Source organism: Neopelma chrysocephalum, unplaced genomic scaffold, assembly GCF_003984885.1.
Source record: "Neopelma chrysocephalum unplaced genomic scaffold, ASM398488v2 Primary Assembly neopelma1_252, whole genome shotgun sequence".
Taxonomy (NCBI): Eukaryota; Metazoa; Chordata; class Aves; order Passeriformes; family Pipridae; genus Neopelma; species Neopelma chrysocephalum.
The window spans coordinates 1680625-1702587 of NW_020897914.1; the positions used below are offsets into that span (position 1 = coordinate 1680625).

At 42.8% G+C, this 21963-nt stretch overlaps 1 protein-coding gene across 9 annotated transcripts in view; it reads right to left on the minus strand.

Annotated features, from left to right (window-relative positions):
* Nucleotides 1–21963, minus strand: part of GIGYF2 (GRB10 interacting GYF protein 2) — a 72565-nt gene that overhangs the window by 7324 nt on the left and 43278 nt on the right. For 4 of the 9 annotated variants that reach the window (XM_027703802.1, XM_027703808.1, XM_027703805.1 and 1 more), the window contains 14 exons: nucleotides 18514–18693; nucleotides 13494–13693; nucleotides 13246–13405; nucleotides 12968–13168; nucleotides 12326–12516; nucleotides 11604–11763; nucleotides 9578–9744; nucleotides 9110–9198; nucleotides 8009–8116; nucleotides 7358–7455; nucleotides 6762–6862; nucleotides 5815–5976; nucleotides 3907–4008; nucleotides 917–1075 (listed from right to left, as the gene is read on the minus strand). In XM_027703802.1, coding sequence (XP_027559603.1) covers nucleotides 917–1075; nucleotides 3907–4008; nucleotides 5815–5976; nucleotides 6762–6862; nucleotides 7358–7455; nucleotides 8009–8116; nucleotides 9110–9198; nucleotides 9578–9744; nucleotides 11604–11763; nucleotides 12326–12516; nucleotides 12968–13168; nucleotides 13246–13405; nucleotides 13494–13693; nucleotides 18514–18693 — 2078 coding nt within the window. The remainder of the gene's footprint in view (nucleotides 1–916; nucleotides 1076–3906; nucleotides 4009–5814; nucleotides 5977–6761; nucleotides 6863–7357; nucleotides 7456–8008; nucleotides 8117–9109; nucleotides 9199–9577; nucleotides 9745–11603; nucleotides 11764–12325; nucleotides 12517–12967; nucleotides 13169–13245; nucleotides 13406–13493; nucleotides 13694–18513; nucleotides 18694–21963) is intronic. The other 5 variants (XM_027703807.1, XM_027703806.1, XM_027703804.1 and 2 more) reach the window with 4 other exon arrangements.

Genomic DNA, 21963 nt, shown 5'->3' on the forward strand with positions numbered 1-21963 from the left:
ACTATTTTCTTTCTAGAAGTCATGCACCTTTCAGTCTGAGTTTCTACCTGCTTACACTGCTCACAGTACTGCCACACTTTCAGTGGAATGGAACTTGGCAGAAATAACATGAAAGAAGGAACAGGTGACAGAGAAGGAGACGTTTACTGGAGTTACTCAACCCCAGAGGTGCAGGGATGATGCTTCTGCAGACAAAGGAGACGACTGTGCAGTGGGACAGAAACGGGGTGAACATCTTACAAGGGAGGACCCTGAACAGGAATTTTTAAATACTAAGTGGGAATTCTGAAATGGACCTGGAAGTTAATGTGAAGCCAATCATGTTTCAATGTTAGTTTGACTGAGGGACTGTGACAGTATCAGTCAGGGGGCTGGAAGCTCAAGTTCCCTAATATGGACTTCTAAAGCTGACCCCAAGAAGAAAAAAATGCTGTAAAATAAGACAAGAAAAGGGAAGAAAAAAAGCTGAAACTCTGCTAGTGAACATAGTCTTGGCATTGTACAGAAATACCAGTTTGGCAGAACTGATCATCTCAGGTGATAGCAGAAGATAACAATTCTCTAGTAAAGGCCCAGAGAGTGGTAATTCAAACCAAACTGTTACTCTGGTACTGTACTCTGCCTTTCCTTTGAAGAAAGGAGCAGAAATACCATGCTGCAGAGCCAATCTTAAGGCTCAGGCATGAAGGAAAACATGCACTCCACCCAAATCTCTTTTCCAAAGGACAGATCAGATCCTGATTATTTTGTGTGAAATCAGGATACAGGTGAACAACCTTTTCTTCATTCTCTCAATACTGTCTACAAGCTCTGCTTTCTTTCACCAAAACTGATGGTCTCTCAGGCAGGGATGCAAGTGTCTGTTTGTTCTGGCAGCCCCAGAATGAAATACAAGAGTCCCTTTTGCCATCGTCACCTGTTTCCGAATTAACTCCTCTCGCTGCCGTCTCTCCTCCTCTTCTCTCCTCCTCTCCTCCAATCTCCTAAGTGCTTCCTCCTGCTGCTGCCTCTCCTCTTCCTCCCGCTGCCGCCTTAGTGCAATTTCCTGCTCTCTTTGTCGCCTCAGGGCTTCCTCCTGGAGTTGGGAACAAGATATCAGCCTGTAAATGCCCTCGTACTGACAAACCACATCAGAACACAGATTACAGCACTGTCTGGCCAAGTGAATGGCCTCAAGAAAAGCTCCCTGGCTCCAAGCTAAGCTCTACCAAAACATTGCATCAAACACTACAGACCGACATGGTAACAAGTTATTTTGATGCAATGTGTATCTCATACATAAATTAATTATTTTAATGAAAAAACAAACACATGAAATCATTGCCTGTCTTTAGTTTTAGGAAGAATAGTGTGGAGAATGACAACAAAGGGCCAGAGTCCTCTTTCCACTATGCACTCAGTACTTCACATACATATATATTTTAGTGTGTGGGTATCATTAATTCCTTTTTTTGGGGTGTCAGCTGTAAGTTGGAAGCTTTTCCTACTTACAGGAGTTTCTGAACCCTGACTATTCAAGAGCACTACAAAACTCAACCCACATGTCCAGACATAAGAAGGAAGCTGAAGCAGCCCAGTGCACACACAGATGCTGTAGCTGTGGAAGTCTCAGAGATGTGACTCTATGGAAGGGCTTGGACTGGGCTGTCCCTATACTATTTAAATATTATGGTCAACAAAAGGTCTCTCAAGGGCTTTGATTTTGGGCTGTCCCTAAACTACTGACAGAGCTTCCAATGAATTATGTTTTGTTTTCCAAGTAGTAAAGCTATTTACCCTAATCAAAAAGCAGTACCCTTTCCTACTGCCCTAAGATCAACATAGACATTTTTCCATCCCACTACTTGTGTCTGGAGGAATAGGGCACAAGCAGCCTTTGGCTGGATATTGTTACATGGGAGCACACCTGAGGGACCTTTCCCCCAGTTCTGACTTTCCCTTGCACTAAAAAGCCTTAGTTTGTGCAGCCTTTTCTGACCTCCCACATTCAGCAACTGAGTTAAGGCTGCCCTGCTTTTCATCCCTTCTGTTTTCTCTCCCCTTTCTGACATCCCAGTAACTCAACTTAAAGATCCTACTTTTTGAACTTTAAGAACTTTTTAAAGCTTTTATAAATCTATTTGCCTTTTAAAATGACCACTACTGTGCAATTGTACTCTTCCAAGCTTTTTATGAGCAACATTATTCCCAGAATGCTGGGTGACCGGTTGTGCAGCATGGATGTAAACTCTGGCAAATCAGGGAAGTGAACTGGGAAAACTAAGACCCTTTTATTCAATTTGATACCAAACCTTCATGTCCACACAGCAGAGATAAACTGCACTACAGTTCCCTCAACAACTGGCCTGGGTGTTCCTCTGACAATAAAATTCAGGTGTCTGCAACAGAGCTGTCAGCAGACAGAACATCTTTTATAAGCAATCCTGTGGCACTGAAGAGCTGCTGGCTGCAAGCTGACAATTCATTTTTATTCCTGGGTATCACTGAAGCGGTTTAGTGCTAAATGGCAGTGCAATAAATGTTTGTCTTCCACTAACTGGACATAAAACAATAGCCTGTGATTCATCTTCTCATTAATCAAGCCCTTGGTTTGTCATAGTCACAAAAACTTGCAGCACAACAGGCACCACCTGAGCCACTGTTGTAACTCGGGCCTGTAACTGAATTAACTGGACACGTGCAGTGGAGTCAGAGGAGTCAAGTGTCCCCAGTACAAGTGCTGGAAAATTTCTGCTCGTTGTTTCTTTCCCTGAGAAGTCTCCTGAGGAGGCTGGGGGTGTGCCAGGCTCCTTTGTTTGGCTGGAGACCACAAAGCAGGATCTGAGTTCAGGAGGCCCAGCTCAGCCAGGCTGGGGGCTGTCACTGACTGTCACGTGGTACCCGAGATGAAACAAGTCACCAGTGAACAGCAGTTCATTGACATCCCTGCCCTACTTTCCCTTTGGGAATGAGGCTAGGATTGCCATTAGGCCAGTAGGTATCAGGGATCTCTCTCTTGCTCAGGCATGCCAGGAGAGACACTGTTGAATGACAGCAATTGAAAGATTTCTGTCCCCTACAGAGTTAAAGACAAACAGTGTTGTACCAAGATGAGAAAAAAAAGCATCTTAAGATTCTGAAAAGCTGGGAACCACATGGCTGATGCAATTCCTTTCTCCTACTCTTCACAGCTATAAAAAAGGTTGTCTTAATATTTACTTCTGTATCTTCTTATTATTCGATGTTTTTGTTTGAGCATGTGACCAAAAACATTCAAAGCTCTCCAGCTTCCTGCTGGACTTGTATGGGAAACACTCAATCCTTTGGCTCTTGCTGTTCCCACGTTTGCACCTTCCTGCTCCAAGAGAATCCCAGTGTTCTTTAGCATCTTTCTTAATAATTGTTTTCAAGCACACACACCTTGCTGTACAGACAGCTTATTTCAGACCTTTTAAAATATCTGTAACATTACAGAAAATCCTCAAGCAGCAATCCCCAGTTCAACAGACTCTGGATTCTTAAATAAAATGGCATTTTTTGCAGTTGGTAACACCTGCAGTTCTGCTTGTCTATATCACTGGGGCTTACAAATCTCTGTGCTCTCATCTTTGAAACAGGTATTTTAAAGGGAGCACTAAAAACATAATTCAGAGAAAATAATCATTAGCTAGTTATTAAACCTCCAATTTTGTTCCTGAAAGCAATCAATCATGACAGAACAGAAGATATCAGACCAGAGACAAAAAAGAAATACAGGAGCTACACAAGCTGGGCATTACTGTTTGCAATTCCACAGTGCAAAGTAATTGATGAAAACTATGAACAGAACTGAATTCAACATTTGGTATGACATTTCATCCTACAGAATTGAATTTCTATTAGTTATTTTTTTATTTAGAATTCACCATCAACAGCATATTTACTAACCTTATATACTAGTCTTTTATGCAGTATTACATCAAAAGCCTTCCTGAAGTCCAGGCAGATTAAGTCTACTGCTTCACCCCTCTCAGCTCTCACTGTCATCTCCTCAAAAGAAGTTAATCAAATTTGTTAAGCATCATCTCCTCTGTATAAATCCATGCTAATAAATCAGTTCATCCCTGATGCTACAATGCCTTCCAGTACAGAAGTCAGATTCAAATATTAGACCAGTTTTTTTTTTAAATACAAAACACAATGTTACTTTCTCTTTCCAGAGAAATGCTTAAACTCTTTGTTACCTTTTCAAGACATTACTGCTCAGAATTCAGCATTGTGGCAATTATTGCATTGGTAATGAACTAACATACTTGCTGTTACTGCTTTTCAACCCCGTTCTGCTTCCTCCTTGTCAACAGTTATTTCCCACGGCATCTCAGAAAGGGAGAGTCAGACTGTTTACTGTACAGATCCAAAGTGGACAACAAAACTTTGGAATTTAACAGACATGGAGTTATACACAGTAGCAAAACTGTTAGACTGAAAAGAAACAACCCAAGTCTACTTGAAGCCACCATGGATGACACACATTGAGTTACCAGGTGATCAGCTGAAAAATGAGTTGTTATTACACCAGATCTAAAGCCATCTGACTCAAAAGTTAAACTTTGGAGTATAATATTGCTTCAATGCTACAGTTTGACCTCAAGCAAAGGATGCTTTTCCACTGTACACCATAATGACTTCCTGTACACAAAGCAGAGATATTAAAGCAAGGAGCCATTTGTAGACTTGATCCCAAAAGATTCCATGACAGTTACCTACATGTCATACTGTGTCAATTAAAACAGATCTTCAGTGACAAAACCCAAACCCTGAGTCAACTGAGGTCTACAACTAACTTACAAATAAAACTAGAGGTTCTTAGAGGCTTCCTCTGAAGTGTCTGATGCTTGAACCAGGAATGTGCTTTACAACTGCCCACCTAAACACACAGCAAATATTACAGAGGACACAATTATTTATTACTTCTGCCTATAATTACTGTGGTGCTTTTCAGGGCACTTAAACTCCTCAGTGAATAAGCTCAGCCATGTGCTTGCCCTTATCCTTAACACGCAGAGTGAAAACTTCACCTTTCACTGTCTTTCCCTCCTACAAAACTTAAGGAACAACTTAGTTTTCTTCCATGCAGAATTCAGAAGTAAATGCTAAAAATGTCAAACTAGTAATGTCTCCATTTTTTATTCCTGGAAGATTAAGAACATACAACTCCCATATTCACTCTTCTACTGCAACGCTGATCACGTAATTCTTTTTAATTGATCTGCTTGACCAAACTACATCTCTTCCTTTCCCAAATATCAACTCGGGAAAAAAAGCTGACAGACTCTATCATGAAGATAATAATTCATTCAAAATTATTTACTAAGTTAAAAAAAACAACAGGGGAAAAATAAGCTGAATGTCACATCACTTTTTTTCCACTATAGCCCTCTACCTCTTATTCATTTGAAACGGCTGCTCAAGCTCCACCTACTCCAGAACAAACCCTTATAAAACACTACACTGCATAAATGGCAAATAAAGATTTAGCATACAACAAGTGGGCAACTAACTGAAGTCTAATATTGACACTAAAAAGTCAGGAGGGAATATTCCACATGGAATAAAGTCCCTCTGCTCCCAAACAGGAATCTATCTTAAAGTGAAGCATCAAAGCCCATTTCTTAGACTGCAATTTGGGCTCTTAAAATCAAGTACAGGAGAATCATAAATTCATATACTCACATGAAAAAATATTCAAACTGTCTTCATACACACCTACCAAAGATTAATTAGACCCCACAGGATTCTTAAAGTGAGTTTTATAAAGTATTATAATTAGAGATTAACTACATTGAGGAAACTCACTTGCTTCCTGCGGGCCAGTTCTTCTTCTTCCCGTCGTTTCCTCTCATCTTCCTGCTGCCTCCTAAGTAGCTCTTCTTGTTGCCTCCGAAGCTCCTCCTGCCTTTTCCTCTCCTCTTCCTCTCGTTTGGCCCTCATTTCCACTTCTCTCCTCTCTTGCTCTAGCTACAATTCACATAAAACTATACTCAGATGCAGGTAACGTATTCCTACACCATTTCTTAGGGCAACTCTGCTGAAATTACAGTAACAGCTTAACAGATGAAGCCTCTGACAGATACTCTCCCTTAACTGGCATTTTACCTATCAGCTGGCTGCCTACTGGGGTCAGATTCCTCAAGCAGTCTAGAAGAATTTTGGACAATTTCTGTTCTGTAACGAACACCAGTTCTCTAGTCAGTCTTTCCACATCAGCTCCTCAAAATACCCTCTGACTTTAGAAGCTCGTAGCGAGTTACTTTGCAGTGATCACGAAATAATCATTTTCAGGAAATGTACAGAATCAAACAGGTTCAAACTCACAAAAATAATTTAATACTAGAGTATGTGTGAAATAACCCTGGCAAATAAGACTCTTACGATTTCCCAAAACCAATGCTGGTGAAAAACACATGGCTTAAGAGAACAACTACCTGCTCCCAACTCAGGGTTTGGCATGACAGCTCATGATGATCTCAGTTTAAAAGAGAGGTGGCTAATGAAGAGGTTTTAACCACAAATGTAGAACACAAGCACTACTTCAGAGGTCAGCAGTACCTCCACAGCAATGGTTTTCACAAGCAGTCCACAAGGGTTTTGTAACTGGTTTTTATAACCCCTATTCTCTTTATGGTGCTTTCCATGAAAGTCTAGTCAAAGATTGAGGAACTTGGTCTTCCATTGGCTCAAGAACCACAGTTACATTGCAGAACAGCAATCCCAACTTCTTACAGTACAAAACAGTTTCTGACCTTTGCAGCTTTGGCCTTCTCGAGCTGCTGAAGTTGTTCTAGAGCTGGTCCCTGAGCTGCAGTATCAATGGGCAGATCCCAGACACTGCTTCCTTCCCAGACTAGATAGTGAAGAAAACAAACATTGACAAGCAAAAATAAGCACATCAACAAACACAAGTGAAAGGGCGAAATCTTGTGTAGGCTGTTACTATGTTTTATGAACTAAAATCATGATAACATGTTAGTCTTAGTCAGTAGAGGGCCACCTTATCCTTCTGCAGAACAAGGCTTGTCCATGTCTGAAGCAAGGCTGGGTTTCCTACAAAATTCTACAGAAAAACCAGCTATTCAAACTCCTCCCACCAGAGCAGAACATCCTTAGAATATAACAACCCCTTCAGATCAAGGTTTCCCATAACCATCAAAAAATTACCATATTCTTCACAGCTCTCAAATGGAACTTACACTGTGAGGCAAAGTAGGCTGATCCAGTTAAAAATAATGATGCAGAACTAATTTCCCCTGGTGTCAAAAAGGGAGTGATCATCTCAAAGATGCTGACTCTTACTGCATGGACTTTTCTGAGTAGCCCTGGCACAGGCAAAGCCTCTTACCTGTAGGCTGTGAAGCTGACTGAAGTTCCCATATTGAGCCAGTGTCCGGCACTGACACAGACCTTGTGACAGGTGGCATCATGTTCTGTTCAGATATTCTGCAATACCAACAGGGAGAGTCAACATGCCACCTCCAGGGAGAGGAGTGCTCTGAACACACATGACACTCAGTAACTTGTGACATACTCCTTTCCTCCCACACCTCTATTTCAGACAAAAATACCACATGGACAACACTAATTGCTTGTAGAGCTCTTGCTGATCTCATCCCTGCTGCCAAGCCAAGGGCTAAGCCAGCTACTGCTACAGTTTTGCATCTGCTGCTTAGAGGCCAGTTTGAGAAACCAGCATCCAGTACTGCAGAACTTAACTGGCAAAGCCATTCTGTACCAGCCCATCTGTCAAATAGGTACAATTTCAACTCTAAGATTTTTCCTCCTCGCTTCCACAAACACTCTCTAAGGCAAAGACTACATCTGTAAAGCAGTACTCAACATCCTGAACTGTTTCATATTCTCACTGCAATCTTTAAAATAGGTAATGCTCCAATATGAGTAAACTCGACTAGGACAGACTGCTGACAAGATGTAATTATTGTTAAACACAAGCTAGAGCACAGGAAGAATGGACTTCAGTTCAAGGCTAACTCACCTCATCTTCAGGGCTTGGAACTGTTGCAAGAGGATAGCGAGCTGCTGCTGCTGCTGGGAGGAGAGGGCTGCCTTCTGCTGCTGAGCCAGCATCTGTGCATACTGTTGTCTTCAAAAAACAAGCAAAGAGTCACTGGGGTTTGCTCACTAATGCCCAGGTTACAGACTCATGCTCTGGGACTAATGCCCACTGACCCATATAATGTACATGCTAAGCACTAGAAGAAAGCACAGAATGGGGGCTGGGAAAGAACCAAAATATAAGGATACAACCAGTTGGCCCACATGACCATAACCAAATTTTTCTTCACCTTTCACTACGTCACCTGGGTATTACTGCCCAATGTCCCTCTTGTAGGTTTGTGCAACACTACTTCCCTTCTATGAATTCTATAAAGTTAGCTCAAATTAATCTGGCTTTGCTCCATGCCCATACCATCAGTCTCTTCCACAGTATGCCCAAGGCATTGCCTGGCACAGGGGCAGGCTCTCACCTCAAACTATAAGCTGACAATCAGTATAAAAAAAACATATGATCATGACATATGCTTTCAGGACCCCTTGAAGAAGTAGTCTGATCGTTTTCTTTCCTTCAAGCCCCTACAAAACAAGTTGTCAGGAACTGGTCAGAACTGAACAACTGACAGCTTTGGCAAAATAGACTACAAACTTCTTTGACCAGCAGTTACCTCCCACTGATCTTCAAACAGCTGAGCAAGCAGACCAAAAGGAAGTTAGACCTTTTCCATCTCCAGTTCAAAAAACTGGCAGCCTTCTCCTGACTCGAGAACATCTGAAGTGCATTACTAGGACAGCTGGGATTCAGTCTGACCATAACAGGTACCATACAGCAGTTCTCACCCAAGCAGGTATGTGTGACACAGAAAATGACTGACAAACGTGCCTGAGGCAGCTACACTGTCCTACTCCTGCACACTGGGGACATCTCTGGTGTTTGGGGAAGCAGCTATTGCTGTTGGAGGAAGAGCACTCCCAGCCCCAGTGCCCAAGAAAACAATGACAAGAAGCTGAACCCAGATGACTGAAAATGCAGAGCAGAACACGGCCACTGGAACATCTCTGGGGCTTTGGGGAGTCTTACTGTATTAGAAGATGCTGATACTGGAGGTGCTGCATTTGGATCAGAGCCAACTCCTGCTGTCTAGTCAGTCGCTCTTGGTCCAGCTCGCCCTGTGTTTGGGAATAAAACACTTCATTATAACACATATATGGTAAGAGCGGCATATTGCAAATGCAAGCAATGTAAGAGTTGTACTTTGAACAAAAAAGTCAATAAAAGTGGAAAAATTGCAAAGGACTGACAAAGCCTGTAGCACAGTGAATGAAATACACAGCATTCCTACAACATATTACAGGGCCAAACCTCCCAGCCACAGACATGGCAAAACAAACACTTTTAAACTTAGTCTCTTCTCTTACAAAGGTAATTTAACACCGAGTTCAGCCTCGGTGCTCAGAACACTTACAATTCCAAGACAGAGCACCCAACAACTAAAGAATTCATTCCTATTTGTTACAGGACTATTTGAATACTCTGTCACACAATTACCAGATGTGGAAGTGGTGCTGGGCCTGGAGTGAAGGGGACCCTGCCCCACATTTTCATGATGTCTCCAAGTGGCTGGAAAGTCTCATCACAGGCTCTCTTAACCAACAATGACATCGTGAAGTATCCAGCCTGGAACCACTCTGCCATCTCCTGATTACTGAATGGACCTGAGGGAACATCAACCAACACATGTTGCAGGGAAGGAGAAGCAGGGCTGAGTTCAGCATGTAGGAAACAAAGAGCACAGTGCTTGTTGAAGTCACAGGACCAGCACCAGCAGGTCCTGTCTGTCTCCCCCCTTGATTGGACAGACTGAGCCCCCAAGGCTGGAGTGTCAATGCAGAGATCTGCATCTTTACAGGGGTACAGCCCTGCCCCAGAGCCTCACCCTGCACTGGAGGGGACAGGCCAGCACTCCACAAGTGCTGTGGAGCCTGGCCCAGCTAACACCCTTCCTGCCTTCCAGCAGAGCCCATCACTGCCCCAGGCTCAGCCCCGGGCTGACAAAAGCCACAGCTCCCAGGCTGGCCCTTGACAGCACCCACGAGCTGACAGTGCCAGAACCACAGTGCTGCTCTCCCCACGTGCACTGCACAGCTCATTCAACAACCTTAGCCTGGTTCTACTCTTGCCTTCAAATCTGAGGAATTCATATATTTTACAGAAGTTTTGCTTCTGGAACTCAGCAGATGAGCAGATCCACCTCTGCATGGACAATTACATTTGTTAAGGTAATGAGGATCCATTTTCTTTCCTTTCTCAAAAAGCTACACTTTTCCTTCTCTTCCTCTTTTTCCTGAGGAAGACTTCAGTAATTGCCTTCAAAGGAGGGCTCCTATACTGATTTTACATATCCAAATAGATACAAAGCCAATAGAAAAAATTTTATTTAACCGAGTAAGAGCCACGCAAGTAAGTTTTACAAAAATGTCTTCTGAAAAGCAAGAACATTTAGCAACTCTTGCCTCCTCTGTAAGGAGCATCTCTAGAATGCAATTCCTTTCAGAGAATATAAAACCAAAACAGGTTATTCCAAGAGAAAAGAATTAGGTGGGAGTGTTTACTTCTGGAGGTCACATGCAAGAAGTACAGCCAGCAGCGCCTGACATACCATGTAAAGCAACTGAGCAAATATAAGCAGTTTATGGCTCACATCCTTTCAACTTAAAGGAGTGAGGAGAAAACCCTAAGGATGTGCAACACCTGCAGACAAGAGATTGGCACACATCCCATAAAAACACCCCCACCAATCCTATCTGGAGTCCACAGCTAAGGAGTCCTTCACACAAACAGTGTGAAGCACAGCAAGGGAGGAATTCACTGTTTAACTGCATTTTTGGGAGGCAGATAAGCAGCTGCTAAAAGAGCCCAGAGACCTCCAACAGAAAAGTACCTTCTGAAAGCAAAGATGCAAATATCTGTATGAAAGGCCTGCTCTAACTTCCATTGCAAAAAAAAAAAAATGCTTCAGCAAAAACTGCAAGCATGAAACAGTTTATTTGTATTCTATGAACTAACACTGCACTGGCTGCAAGTGCAATTTGAATTGAGATTCTGCATGAGCACTGGCTCATGGAAACTTGTTTCCTCTTTGCTCTAGATTCTAAACAAATTACCTTTCCCTGAATACTCAATGTCTTGAGGCTGAGCCTAGAAAACTGATTTCAACGTTTCCCATGGATTCTTCAACAAGATACTCGAGTGGTCACGTTCTTGGTTTGTTTCCACTGTTATCTGGAAATCTGAGTAACTGCTGGCATGAAAAACAGGTTTGAGTGTAGCCTCAATTTACAGAACCATAAAGTGATGGCAAACCTCACCCACAACAAAGCCTAACTCTGGACATGAGGCCTGCTGAGCTGAGGGGGGCACTGATGGGTTGAAGATATTTGCAGAACCCAATTCTAGAGTGGTAAAGTCCCTGTGCTGCTTTTGTAAAAACAAGCGCCAGTATCTGTTGGTAATTCTGTGAAGAACTCTAACAATTCGTGAAACAAAAGAGGAAGTGTAAAGGGCACAGACCTACCCTGAATTTCTCCTTGTGGATCTTTGTAGTACCACTTCTGCATGGCTTCATGGAACAGTGGCATAGAGGAACCCTTGGCTCTGTGCTCTTGAATTTTTGCTGCTAGTCTTTCATCATCCAGGGCACTGTCCTGCAGGTACGCCACCATCTTCTCTGCTTGCTGCAGGAGACATCAAAACCAGCAAGAGTTAGATGTGTGCTTACAGATCTGACAGTGAATGTGGCAAACACAACCACCTTGTGCTACCCAGTGCTCAGGAGGGGGCCAGGACTGCCAGGAGTGACTGCAACACAAACCTTGAGCTCTGCACCACACTGTCAGAATCCTCAACAAGCACAGTTCACCTGCTTAAGCAAAGCTTTAGAACGACTTGCCAAGAAGGTATCACACAGTATCATGGTGAAAAATACATATTTTAAACACACTGGACATACACCATTTCTCGAGGCAAATCATAATGCTACTTTACAGTGATCATAAGCACTAGGGTCTCTAGGTTTTTAATACGGAGTATGGCACCCTGATCCATACTGCAGAAAATACCACAAAAGCTTAAACTATTCTCCAAAAAAAAAGTAATGGAGAGAAGCAGCTTTCAGTACACACCGTGGATTGTAAAGTCTCAGCTGCATTTCTGATTTATGGGCTTCAAAACTTTTTTGCATTCCAAATTCCTCCAGTCCCACGATTGTCAACAACAAAGGAATTTGAGAAATTTTACCTGCTCTAGGTGTTTGAGGCCCTCTTCATCATCTGGATCAGTGGGAATGTTGCCCATGCCTGGAGCAGCTGTGACAGGTGTTTGAACTGGCCGCAGAGCAGGATTTGAATTGGAAACAGGAGGAGAAAGATGAGCAGAAGAGGCTGTGTCTGCAGAAATCTGTGGCAAAGGTTGAGCAAGAGAAGCCAAATCTAAAGAAAAATGTTAAAGTTAGTTCATTGGCTTTTCATTAACATAAATTAAAATGACTTTTAAGAACTTACTGTAGGGAATGTTAACAGCTCAAGTTTAGCACCAAAGCAAAAGTATTTTCAGATGTCCCTGAATGTACTGTTTACAGCACAGGCACCCAACCTCACTTGAGGGAACAAACAGTTCAGTTTAACAGCGCAGAACTCAGCACACCCATCCCCTGGCCACACCATTTGTCCAGACTGATCTGCTCTACCATAACATGAAGTACCAGTGCACTGCAAACACTTGAGATGGCATATCCAAAAAATCCTGTCTTTACAGACCAGTTGATGAATTCCAGCTTTTTATCACTGGAATCCAGTCCTTGCCTCTTTTAAGAGACCGAGACTAACTTTTAAGAGACCAAGAGAGTGGGAACTCACTAAATTTATCTGCCGAATTTCTTACCTTCCCCTCTGCTGGACATTTTGGCTGGAGGTGTATTCTCCGGTCGACTCTCTTTATCTTCTGTTTTTTCTGTTCTTTCTGGCACAGACTCTTCCTTCCTTTCAAAAAGGCTTGTCTGCAGCGGGTCTGGAGGCTGGGATTTTGGTGGGGTGTCTGACCTTGCAGCTGGAGATGATGCCTGGGCTGCTTCTTCCACAGCTTCTGTAAGATGGCACAGTTCTACGTGACTGAGTTAACGGAAACCCTACACTGGTAGTTGCACCAGAAGTCCCCCTTACCTGCCACTACTCTTTCTGTTTTCTCCCCCTCTTTCTTGGTCTTTTCATGATCTTTGGCTTCTTCATTGTGGCTCCCTTCAGAATCGGATCTCTCCTCCCCTTCCTCCACAGGTCTGAAGTCCATCTCCTGTTCCTCAGGTATCGGCTCCTTCTGCACCTTCTGCAAAGCCACAACACGACCGCCCGTGACCCACCCGACAGCTCGGGACATCGGTCACGGCCACCCAAGGCCCAGGACAGCCCCTCACCTTTAGAGAGAGGAACGCCCCAGAGGAGTCGAACGTTCCCATCTCCTCCTCGGCGTCCTCCAGGCACCACTCCGGGAGGCTGTCCCTGTCGTCGTCCATGCTGCCGCTGCCGCAGCGCACGCGCCGATAGCCCCGCTCGTCGTCGCGCTCCCGGAAATCGAACTCGAACCGGCGCCGCCGCTCCATGTGCTCCCGCCAGCCTGCGGAACCAGGAGAGGGACTGCACCCCCAGCACGGGCAGGGCAGGGGCAGACACGGGCAATGTCCCTACAGGACACAGCCCAGCCACTGAGGGGCAACCTCAGGGCGAGGGAGAGAAAAGGACAATCCTGCCAACGAGCAGGACACTTCCAAACATTGTCCACTGCACGTCCCTGTGTTATAAACTGTACTGTGAGCACCAACAACCAATAAGGCTGAGAAAGCTGGGCTACATCATCTAAAACATGCACCAAAATAAGATAAGAAACACTAGTTGCTGACAGAATTTACCAGCCATCATTGACTTCAATCTTTTCTGGCCCCTTCTTGTGTGTAAGACTTTGTATTTTCTTCCAGGCCACCTGCAGAAGTCACGTCCTGAACAAAACATGCTTTTTGCCTCATGCCCTCAGAGATGCTTTTGTGCACATACATGAAAAATGGAGTGACAACTGTTCAAATACCTTTAAAAGGACTGGAAAGTCTCTTGAATGGTCATTTTTTAGCCATGGAATACCAAAACTTGGAATGTTAAGAAGAAGGAAAACTTTCCAAATTCAAGTATAAATTTTATATCCAGAAGACACCTTCATTCAGCCAAGTTTCAAATCCTGAGTGCAATAATGCTATTTAAACTGTAAAGAACTTGCTGCTAAGGAAAACAAACTGGGAGTGAAAGGATTGTACACAGCTTTCCCTGCAGTAGAAAGCAGCTTTACCAGAAAGGTGCAAAGCAAAAATGAAACCACCTTAACTTTTAGTGCTTTTAGTGGTAGTTGTTCTTTTCTGGAAGGGGGAGAAAGAAAAAAAAATAATCTACTTTTTGCTCTCAATCTGTGCAATCAGTGCAGTCTCACTGTACCAAATGGCTCCCCCCCCAAAGGAGTAAAGGAGAGAAATGCTGTCCTGTTTCATATGAAAATGAATGTTTCCACACTGACCTTAATACCCTAAGTATTAATATTAGCCATGCAAAAATCTACCTTTGTATCACAAATATAGGAGATGTAAAACAAACTCCTTCTGGAAACATGATGAACTTCAGTGTTAAATTTTACAAAGGAAACACAAAAGGTTAGACTTTAGGAAGGCCTTCACTATACCATAAGTGCCTATTTGCAAATAATTCCACAGGATAACTTCATCTATGCTTCTAGAAATAAGTATTAAACCATCAAATCAATATTCTGAGGCAACCCTTCAATGTCATTAAGGAAGGAGATTGAAGTGAGAGAGGTTGCTGACAACCAGCCTGTATTTCTGATTAGAGCCATGGCCAGACATCTCATCACAACCAGGAACATCCAGGTCAGGCTTCCCAACACCTGGAAAAACAGAGCCCTGGTCTGAGCCTGGTGATGCCATCCAGGGGCTCACAAATGGCTGAGCATCTCTTCTCCTCCTCCCTTCTGTGTGGAGCAGGAAAATCCAGTATTAAGAATTTCCTGTACAGCCATAAATGGGCCATGTGGAGTCCCTGCATTAGAGAAAAGCCTCTGGTTTTCCACAGTTCACATCCCTACACCAGGAGCACAGGCTCCTCACAGTGTGACTGAGAAACAAGGCCTTCAAAGTGAATTCTCAGCATTTTGTTAATTCCAGGCATCTTCAAAGTTGCAGCTAAGAACCATTTCCTCTGCTTGCAAAGATTTAGTCACAGCACCCTTTATACCCCCCCATTTTCAGAGCTGGGTGAAGCCTTTGTTCCTTAATAACAAAATGTGTTTGTAAAAGCCTGGTCAGAATATAGGCAGTAACTCAGGAATGAAGTACCAGGCTGCCAACCTTTAAAACAAGCCAAAAGTAAAGATATACATTCAACTCTTATGTAAAGTTTTTTGACCAACAGTTAGGACAAAACCCAGCTTTAAATTCAGTCCTGTACTATCACCAGGTACCAGTTATATGATCAAGACTTCAAGTTACAAGACATAATTTTAAGCTTAATTTATCCCTTGCAATTTATGGTGACACTGTAGGTAGAAGACAGGACTATTGGCCACTGCAGGAAATCCAAGTACACAATAGCCTCAATTATTAACAGCTATTTCTCTCTTAAAAGTTATATTCTCTAACTTAGCAATGAAATTTTCAATGTATACTAAACTAGCACTAAATACTTAATAAAAGAATAGTACACATTTTTTGGCATATGTTGCATATGAACCTAATTCTTATTTTGCTCAATTTTAGAGAAAGATCCTCCAATGTACTTTAGTCGCTTCAAGATATTTAATATGCACAAGGAACAGTGCCCAAAAATTCAATTCTATTTGAATCACAAACTGATTCTGAAAATGGAGTGACCAAGATGACTGGAAAAGTCTTTCATAAAAAGCAGCAACCAAAAAGTCTTTATGAGATTACAGCCTAAGGACTCTCCCAAATGGTTTTCAGGAAAAAGACCTTAACAGAGGTATTTCAGGAAAGACACAAAACCATATCAGAGAGAAATTTTAGGCAAGAAGAACTGATTCCTATTCCTTAAGGATGACTTGGTAACCAAAACATAAACACCTACACATCATTCACTAGTTTTGAGACCAAAACAGGTCTGTGTATGTACCTGACAAAATGGACTTGCCTGGCAAATGTAAAAGGCAATCACTGTATGAATGCAAGGACTGGAACAACAGATAGAGAGGTATTAAATCATTAAAGATGGTTAAAAATTAAAAGAAAAAAACCTTAGATTTAGACTCACTGGCTGCTTCCATGGTGACACTCTTCTTGCAGACAGTTAACCCTGTCTAAAATCCCAGCAGGGATACACAGAGCCAAGCCAAAGGAAGGGCCAGCTAAACAAATGACAGCCCTCTCAAGACATTTCTCTATTTTTAGCAGGACACATGATTAGTACTATTACCTAACACCAGAATAAGTACAAAGCAACAGTTTAAGCCACGCCAATTTGAGTTAAACTCATTGTTTAAAGTAAAAATGGGATTAAAACCATTTTGATGGTTCTGTGGCTACTCCTCACAGGAGAATTCAAACCCAGCTCTGACTGAAGCCAATACAGGACAACACAGCTGTCAGCTCAGGCTATCTCAAAATCAGGAACTTCTCTGCACATTCACAGAGAGATCTTAGAACAGGCTTTCAGGAACACCTGCTAGAACTAACTTGTAAGTGAAGTTCAGTTAGTTGTCTACTGCACTGGACATTCAAATAACCAGTAATATTTTCCGTAACGGAAGTAAGATAATTTTCAAAATCTTCCTCATAAGATATTAAAAAAAAACCCCAAGAGACATGAATGAACTTCTGAACTTTGAGGTCTATGCTTTCTTTTAAGCTAAAGCATCTGGGCTTGTACTTGCCCAGCACTCCACTCCTCATAGGAAGCTGCATCTGACCATCATGAGGACCTGGCCTGCTGTCATCTGACCCAGATAGCAAAGCAGCAGTGTCTAATGAACAACTGTGACCACACGCTGGGGAAAGGAAAATTACATTATTCAAAATTTGCCCTCTAGCCTTGCTCTAAATAGAAAACATCTGATAATAAATCTAGCCTTGTGCTCCTTGCTAAATTTTAGTACAGTCAAGCAGCTGTTTGAGGGCAGAGCAACACAGCTGTGGAGAGGGCTTGGAACAGAGGTGATGGGCACTCACAGCAATAACAGCACTGAAAGTCCTCTGGGGTGTTAAAAAAGGGCAACAGACTCATTGTAAGAGCAACTGGGACTCTTTTACTGAAGAACTTGTCCACCTCAGCCCCAAAGGTGTCTCATGCTTCCTTTGCTTCCCTATCAAGTGTAGCCTGGAGAAAAGCAGCCTCAGGTGGTACCTTATCACCCTCTACAACTACCTGAGAGGAGGTTTAGGGTGGATATTAGGAGCAATCTTCACTGAAAGGGTTGTCTAGCACTGGCACAGGCTGCCCAGGAAAGCAGTGGAGTCCCCATCCCTGGAGGGAATCCAAAAGATGTGTAGATGTGGCAGGTGGGGACATGGGTTAGTGGTGGCCTTGGCACTGTTCCTTGGGGAACAGTTGGACTCAGCGACCTTGAAGGTCTTTTCCAAACTAAACAATTCTATGATTCTCTGAAGATGTAACAGTAGAAGAGCCAGATCCTCCCTTGGTAGCCCAGAAGCCTTTTGCAGCCAAGAGATATCCAAACCCAGGATCCCACAACAGGTATGACTGAATCTTTTCCAAAGAGAAGAGAAATATATATATGTTTATATATAAATATATAAATTTAATGCTGGAAACAAGTGAACAGACCTACCTTGTCAGGCCAGGGAAGGGGAGAGTGACTTTAAACTGGTACCTGACATTTATCGAGAAAAGACATCCTTTAACTATCTACAAAATGCACAGAGCAATATATTTTGAGATTTTCCAGGGATGCCTCTTGGCATTGCAAGCACAGCTGGAAAACTTGAAAAAGAGGTTGCTGACAAGAATGGTTTAGTGTCAGCATCCCTCCACAGCCTCAGAAATGCTGCCTAACGTGGGTTATTTCTCTCCCCTCATTGTCACAGCCACAAAGAAACAGTATTATTAGAAAAATCCTGCTTCTACCAGGTACATACACACCTGGAACACAACACAGACAAGTGCACACCTGCAAAATACTGTTCCCTTACGTAGGTAAGGGTATGGAAGATGTTCAGAAGAACACAAAAGCACGTGATTTCATGTTGATCATTTTGTGACGGTGCCCTGCAGGCCCAGTATTCCACGGCCCAAACCACATGAACCTCACCTAGTTTTGTCCTGAACTAGGGACCTCCCTTTCCTCATGCCCTGATTCCCCCTGCCCTTTCCCTGGAAGCAGGGCTGCCTTTCTGGCTCCTGCCCTCTCACCTGGGCTGTGGGGCCGCCACCTCTCGCCGTCCCTGCGGGACCCAGCCAGTCTCCAGCCTCCGTCCTCATCCTCCCCGTTCTGCTCCTCGCGGAAGATGCGCCAGTTCTCGCTCTCAGAGCGGATAAACTCGTGTTTCCTCCCCGCTGTCGCTGTCCCACCTTCCTCAAAGTTTGGTCTCACTGCAAAGCAAACACAGGCCAGTGAATATGTGTTCTGTCTTTAGGAACACAGAAGCAAAAGGGTTGAAATCCTGCTCCTTTGGAGGCAAAAAACACACCAGAACTGGTCGTAGGAACCTAGGAGAGGAACGGAAGTTTCAGGAAGGAAGCATGACAGATTTAGGAAATCCAGGTCCCTATGCACCTTGGGATGGAAAGACTGAGGAAAAAAGATACATACCAGAAGTAAGCAAAGCATACAAGAAATTAGAACATAAATAGGAAAGATAGAGGAGAAAAAGGCAGTTTAGGAGATGTAAGGAAGTGTAATAGAAAGAGAAGAGAAAGAATAAACTGCTCTATCATGAAAAGTCTCATGCTAAAGGAAAGTGGGAGAGCAGTAAACTCTAAACAATATATAAACCAAACATTTGTTACTGCTGTAACAAAAAGAATGAGATCTCTATATTTAATCCAACATGACGTACAGCACCTTTGCAATGTTTTAGGAAACATCACAAGTTTAAAGTAGGATTGAGGAACAAGAAAAAACTTAACACTGTTAACATTATGCTGTTAATCCATCCTCTGGGTCAGTTAGAAGCAATTATGCTCAAGGGCAAGTCTAGAAAAAGTTCAGGATAGTCTTTTAGTTCCCAATTTACATCAGGTTGTGTTTAAAACAAAACAGAAAATCCTCAAGTACTAAAAGCAAGACTGTCGGAAAAGGACAATACAAATATTTTTATAGAAAGGCTCTCCATTACACACCAGTACATCCACCACATCACACACCAGTATGCCCAGCCTAAACACAGATGCTGCTTTCACTGCTGACTCACCCTGACAAGATACAGCACCACTGAAATAACTGACAGCACCAGTCTGAGGACTTCTGGACTTTATTTCTTTCAATATGTTCAACTGTGTAGCACCAAATTCTCACAGGAACCACGGTGATGCCACTTTGTAACTGATAAGGTTAACACCCAGTGTTAAACTAAGATTGTCTTGTTATCTATTAAAAAGAAGTATTCAAGTACTAGAGAAAAGTATACTGAATTTTCCTTCTTAAGAGTCTTAAAATCCAAAAATGTAAGATGGTATTTGGTGCCTGCTTGCTTAGGATAAACAAAATAAAGCATGATTATGCTCTAAGATTCCTGGGGTGGAAAGGGACATTTTAAAGAATTTAGTTAAGGAAGGATAGCAGAATGCATTTCCCCTTCTTCCTATCAGGCAGCTTTTTCAATGAAAAAAATTAGGAAACAGAGTATCTGAAATTCTGTGGCATATCAGAACTTGAAATTTCTTCCTATCTAGAGATATTGCCCTCTGGAGACAGGAAACACACACTGGCTTTGGACTTGGCACAGGTCTTGGAGAAAAACCAACATCCCCTCTCCACCAGCTCAAAACACTGGAGGGAAAAAACACCCTTTTTTTTTCTTTCTCCAGCTCAACATTTTGTGGAATCCCTTCCTCTTCTGTTGTTCCTCTCTGAAGAGCTAAAGCACGTGGGTAAATTTAAAGCACACAGCAGTATCTAATTTAGAGCACAGCCTCAGCACCACCAGGCAACCCCAGACACGAAGCCCAGGGGCTGAACATCACTTCTGTACTTGCTGGGCCTTGAGAACAAAACCCTTCCAACAGTGTTTGGGGAAGTCTCTGGTGATGCTGGCTCCAAATAACACAGAGCTGCTGGAGGCACTCAGCTCCCTCCCTTTGGTAGGTGCAGTGCTGGCACGTTCTCTCCTCTAGAGTGGACCAACCTCTGCAGATGAAGGGCAGCCACTCTCTGTTCTCCCACACTCCACAGAAAATACAGCAAGGCAACAAAATACAACGAGCCACACAGAAAATCTAAGTCTGGTAAACACTGGTTTTCTCACCTTGGGTATCTAAAACATGTAATGTACACAAAGGTAAGAGGCAGTGCAGGGAAGCCTCTCATCGTTGCTCCTTGAATGGGCTTCACACGGTAGGAAACAAGAGCCAGAGCTCCAGAGGCAAGTCAGCTGAAAGGGCAACACAGACAGGCCCAGGGGAGAGCTCAGTCCCACAGGCCAGGGGAGCCTGAGGCCCACAGGAGGAGGAATGTGCCTCATTCTTTCCAAACTTACTTTTAAAATGCTATAAGGAGGAAGAAAAATCCAATTTTTTTTTTATTCTGCAGCACAAGACACTTGTTTCATCTCACTAAAATTAAAGTTACCAAAAGATAAGTTATTCAAACCACTATTTTGAGACAAGAAGAACAATTTTTCAGATTTATCTACTATTTTCATAAAAATTCACAGCTAGTACATGACACTTATTCAGTAACATTAATTTGAGATATTTTAGAGTCTACCAATTAAGAAAAAGAAGGATGTTATTCCTTTCCATTGTTATCAAGTTCAATTGATTCTGGAGACTGCTCTTTGAACAAGCCATCAGCTCACAGGCTCTGTTCTGCTCTTCCAAAAACACTGGGGGGAAAAAGTCACTTCAAGAACATTGTGGAGTCTACTTTGCCACTGTATATCCATGTGCTTTAGCCCCTCTGCACATATATTCATGCTATAGGCACCACCAAGGCAACTCAGGTTCTGTTAGTCCTTAAGACAGCTGGTTCTGCTCCCTACAACTGAACCATCCAAGTCAGGTTTTGTATTCTGAACTTGCAGAAAATGGCATTTGAAACACATCTCTGCAAAGGTGATAAAACATCAAAAGCTGTTGGCCTAGATCAGACACAAGTGGGAACCTGCACCTCCTCTGATTTTAAATTACAGTTAGAAATGTAGAAATGGAAAAAAATCAATTATAAGGAGTCAGTTTTATATTCATCTGAGGATGGGATCACCTGTGATTCCAAAACCTTTGCAAATACAGCAGCACTCCAGTGTGTCACCTCAGAGACTGTTCTGATGTCACACTCCAGTGGAATTAGGAGAAAAAATGCAGTGTATCATGACATACTCAGGTTTCTGGTACTAGGACACCACAGCAAGCAATGGTTAAGGGTAGCAAGGCATGTGTCCAAACAGGTCTGGCATGAGATGATCCTGAAGATCAGTGAGATCAGCCAAGAAACTGGTTCTTTACAAACACAAACCGGTCACAGGTTAAGATCAGAAAAATCAAGTGACCCAAGTGACAGAAAGATTACGACAAACTGAGTATGGGGATAGTTCTACAGCTGAACCTCAGCTAAATCCATAACTTCCAAAGCCATGGTCTCTGCAAACTGTTCCTAGACTTGAGAACAATCATTCAGCTGAAATGACTTAGGTCAAAGAATCA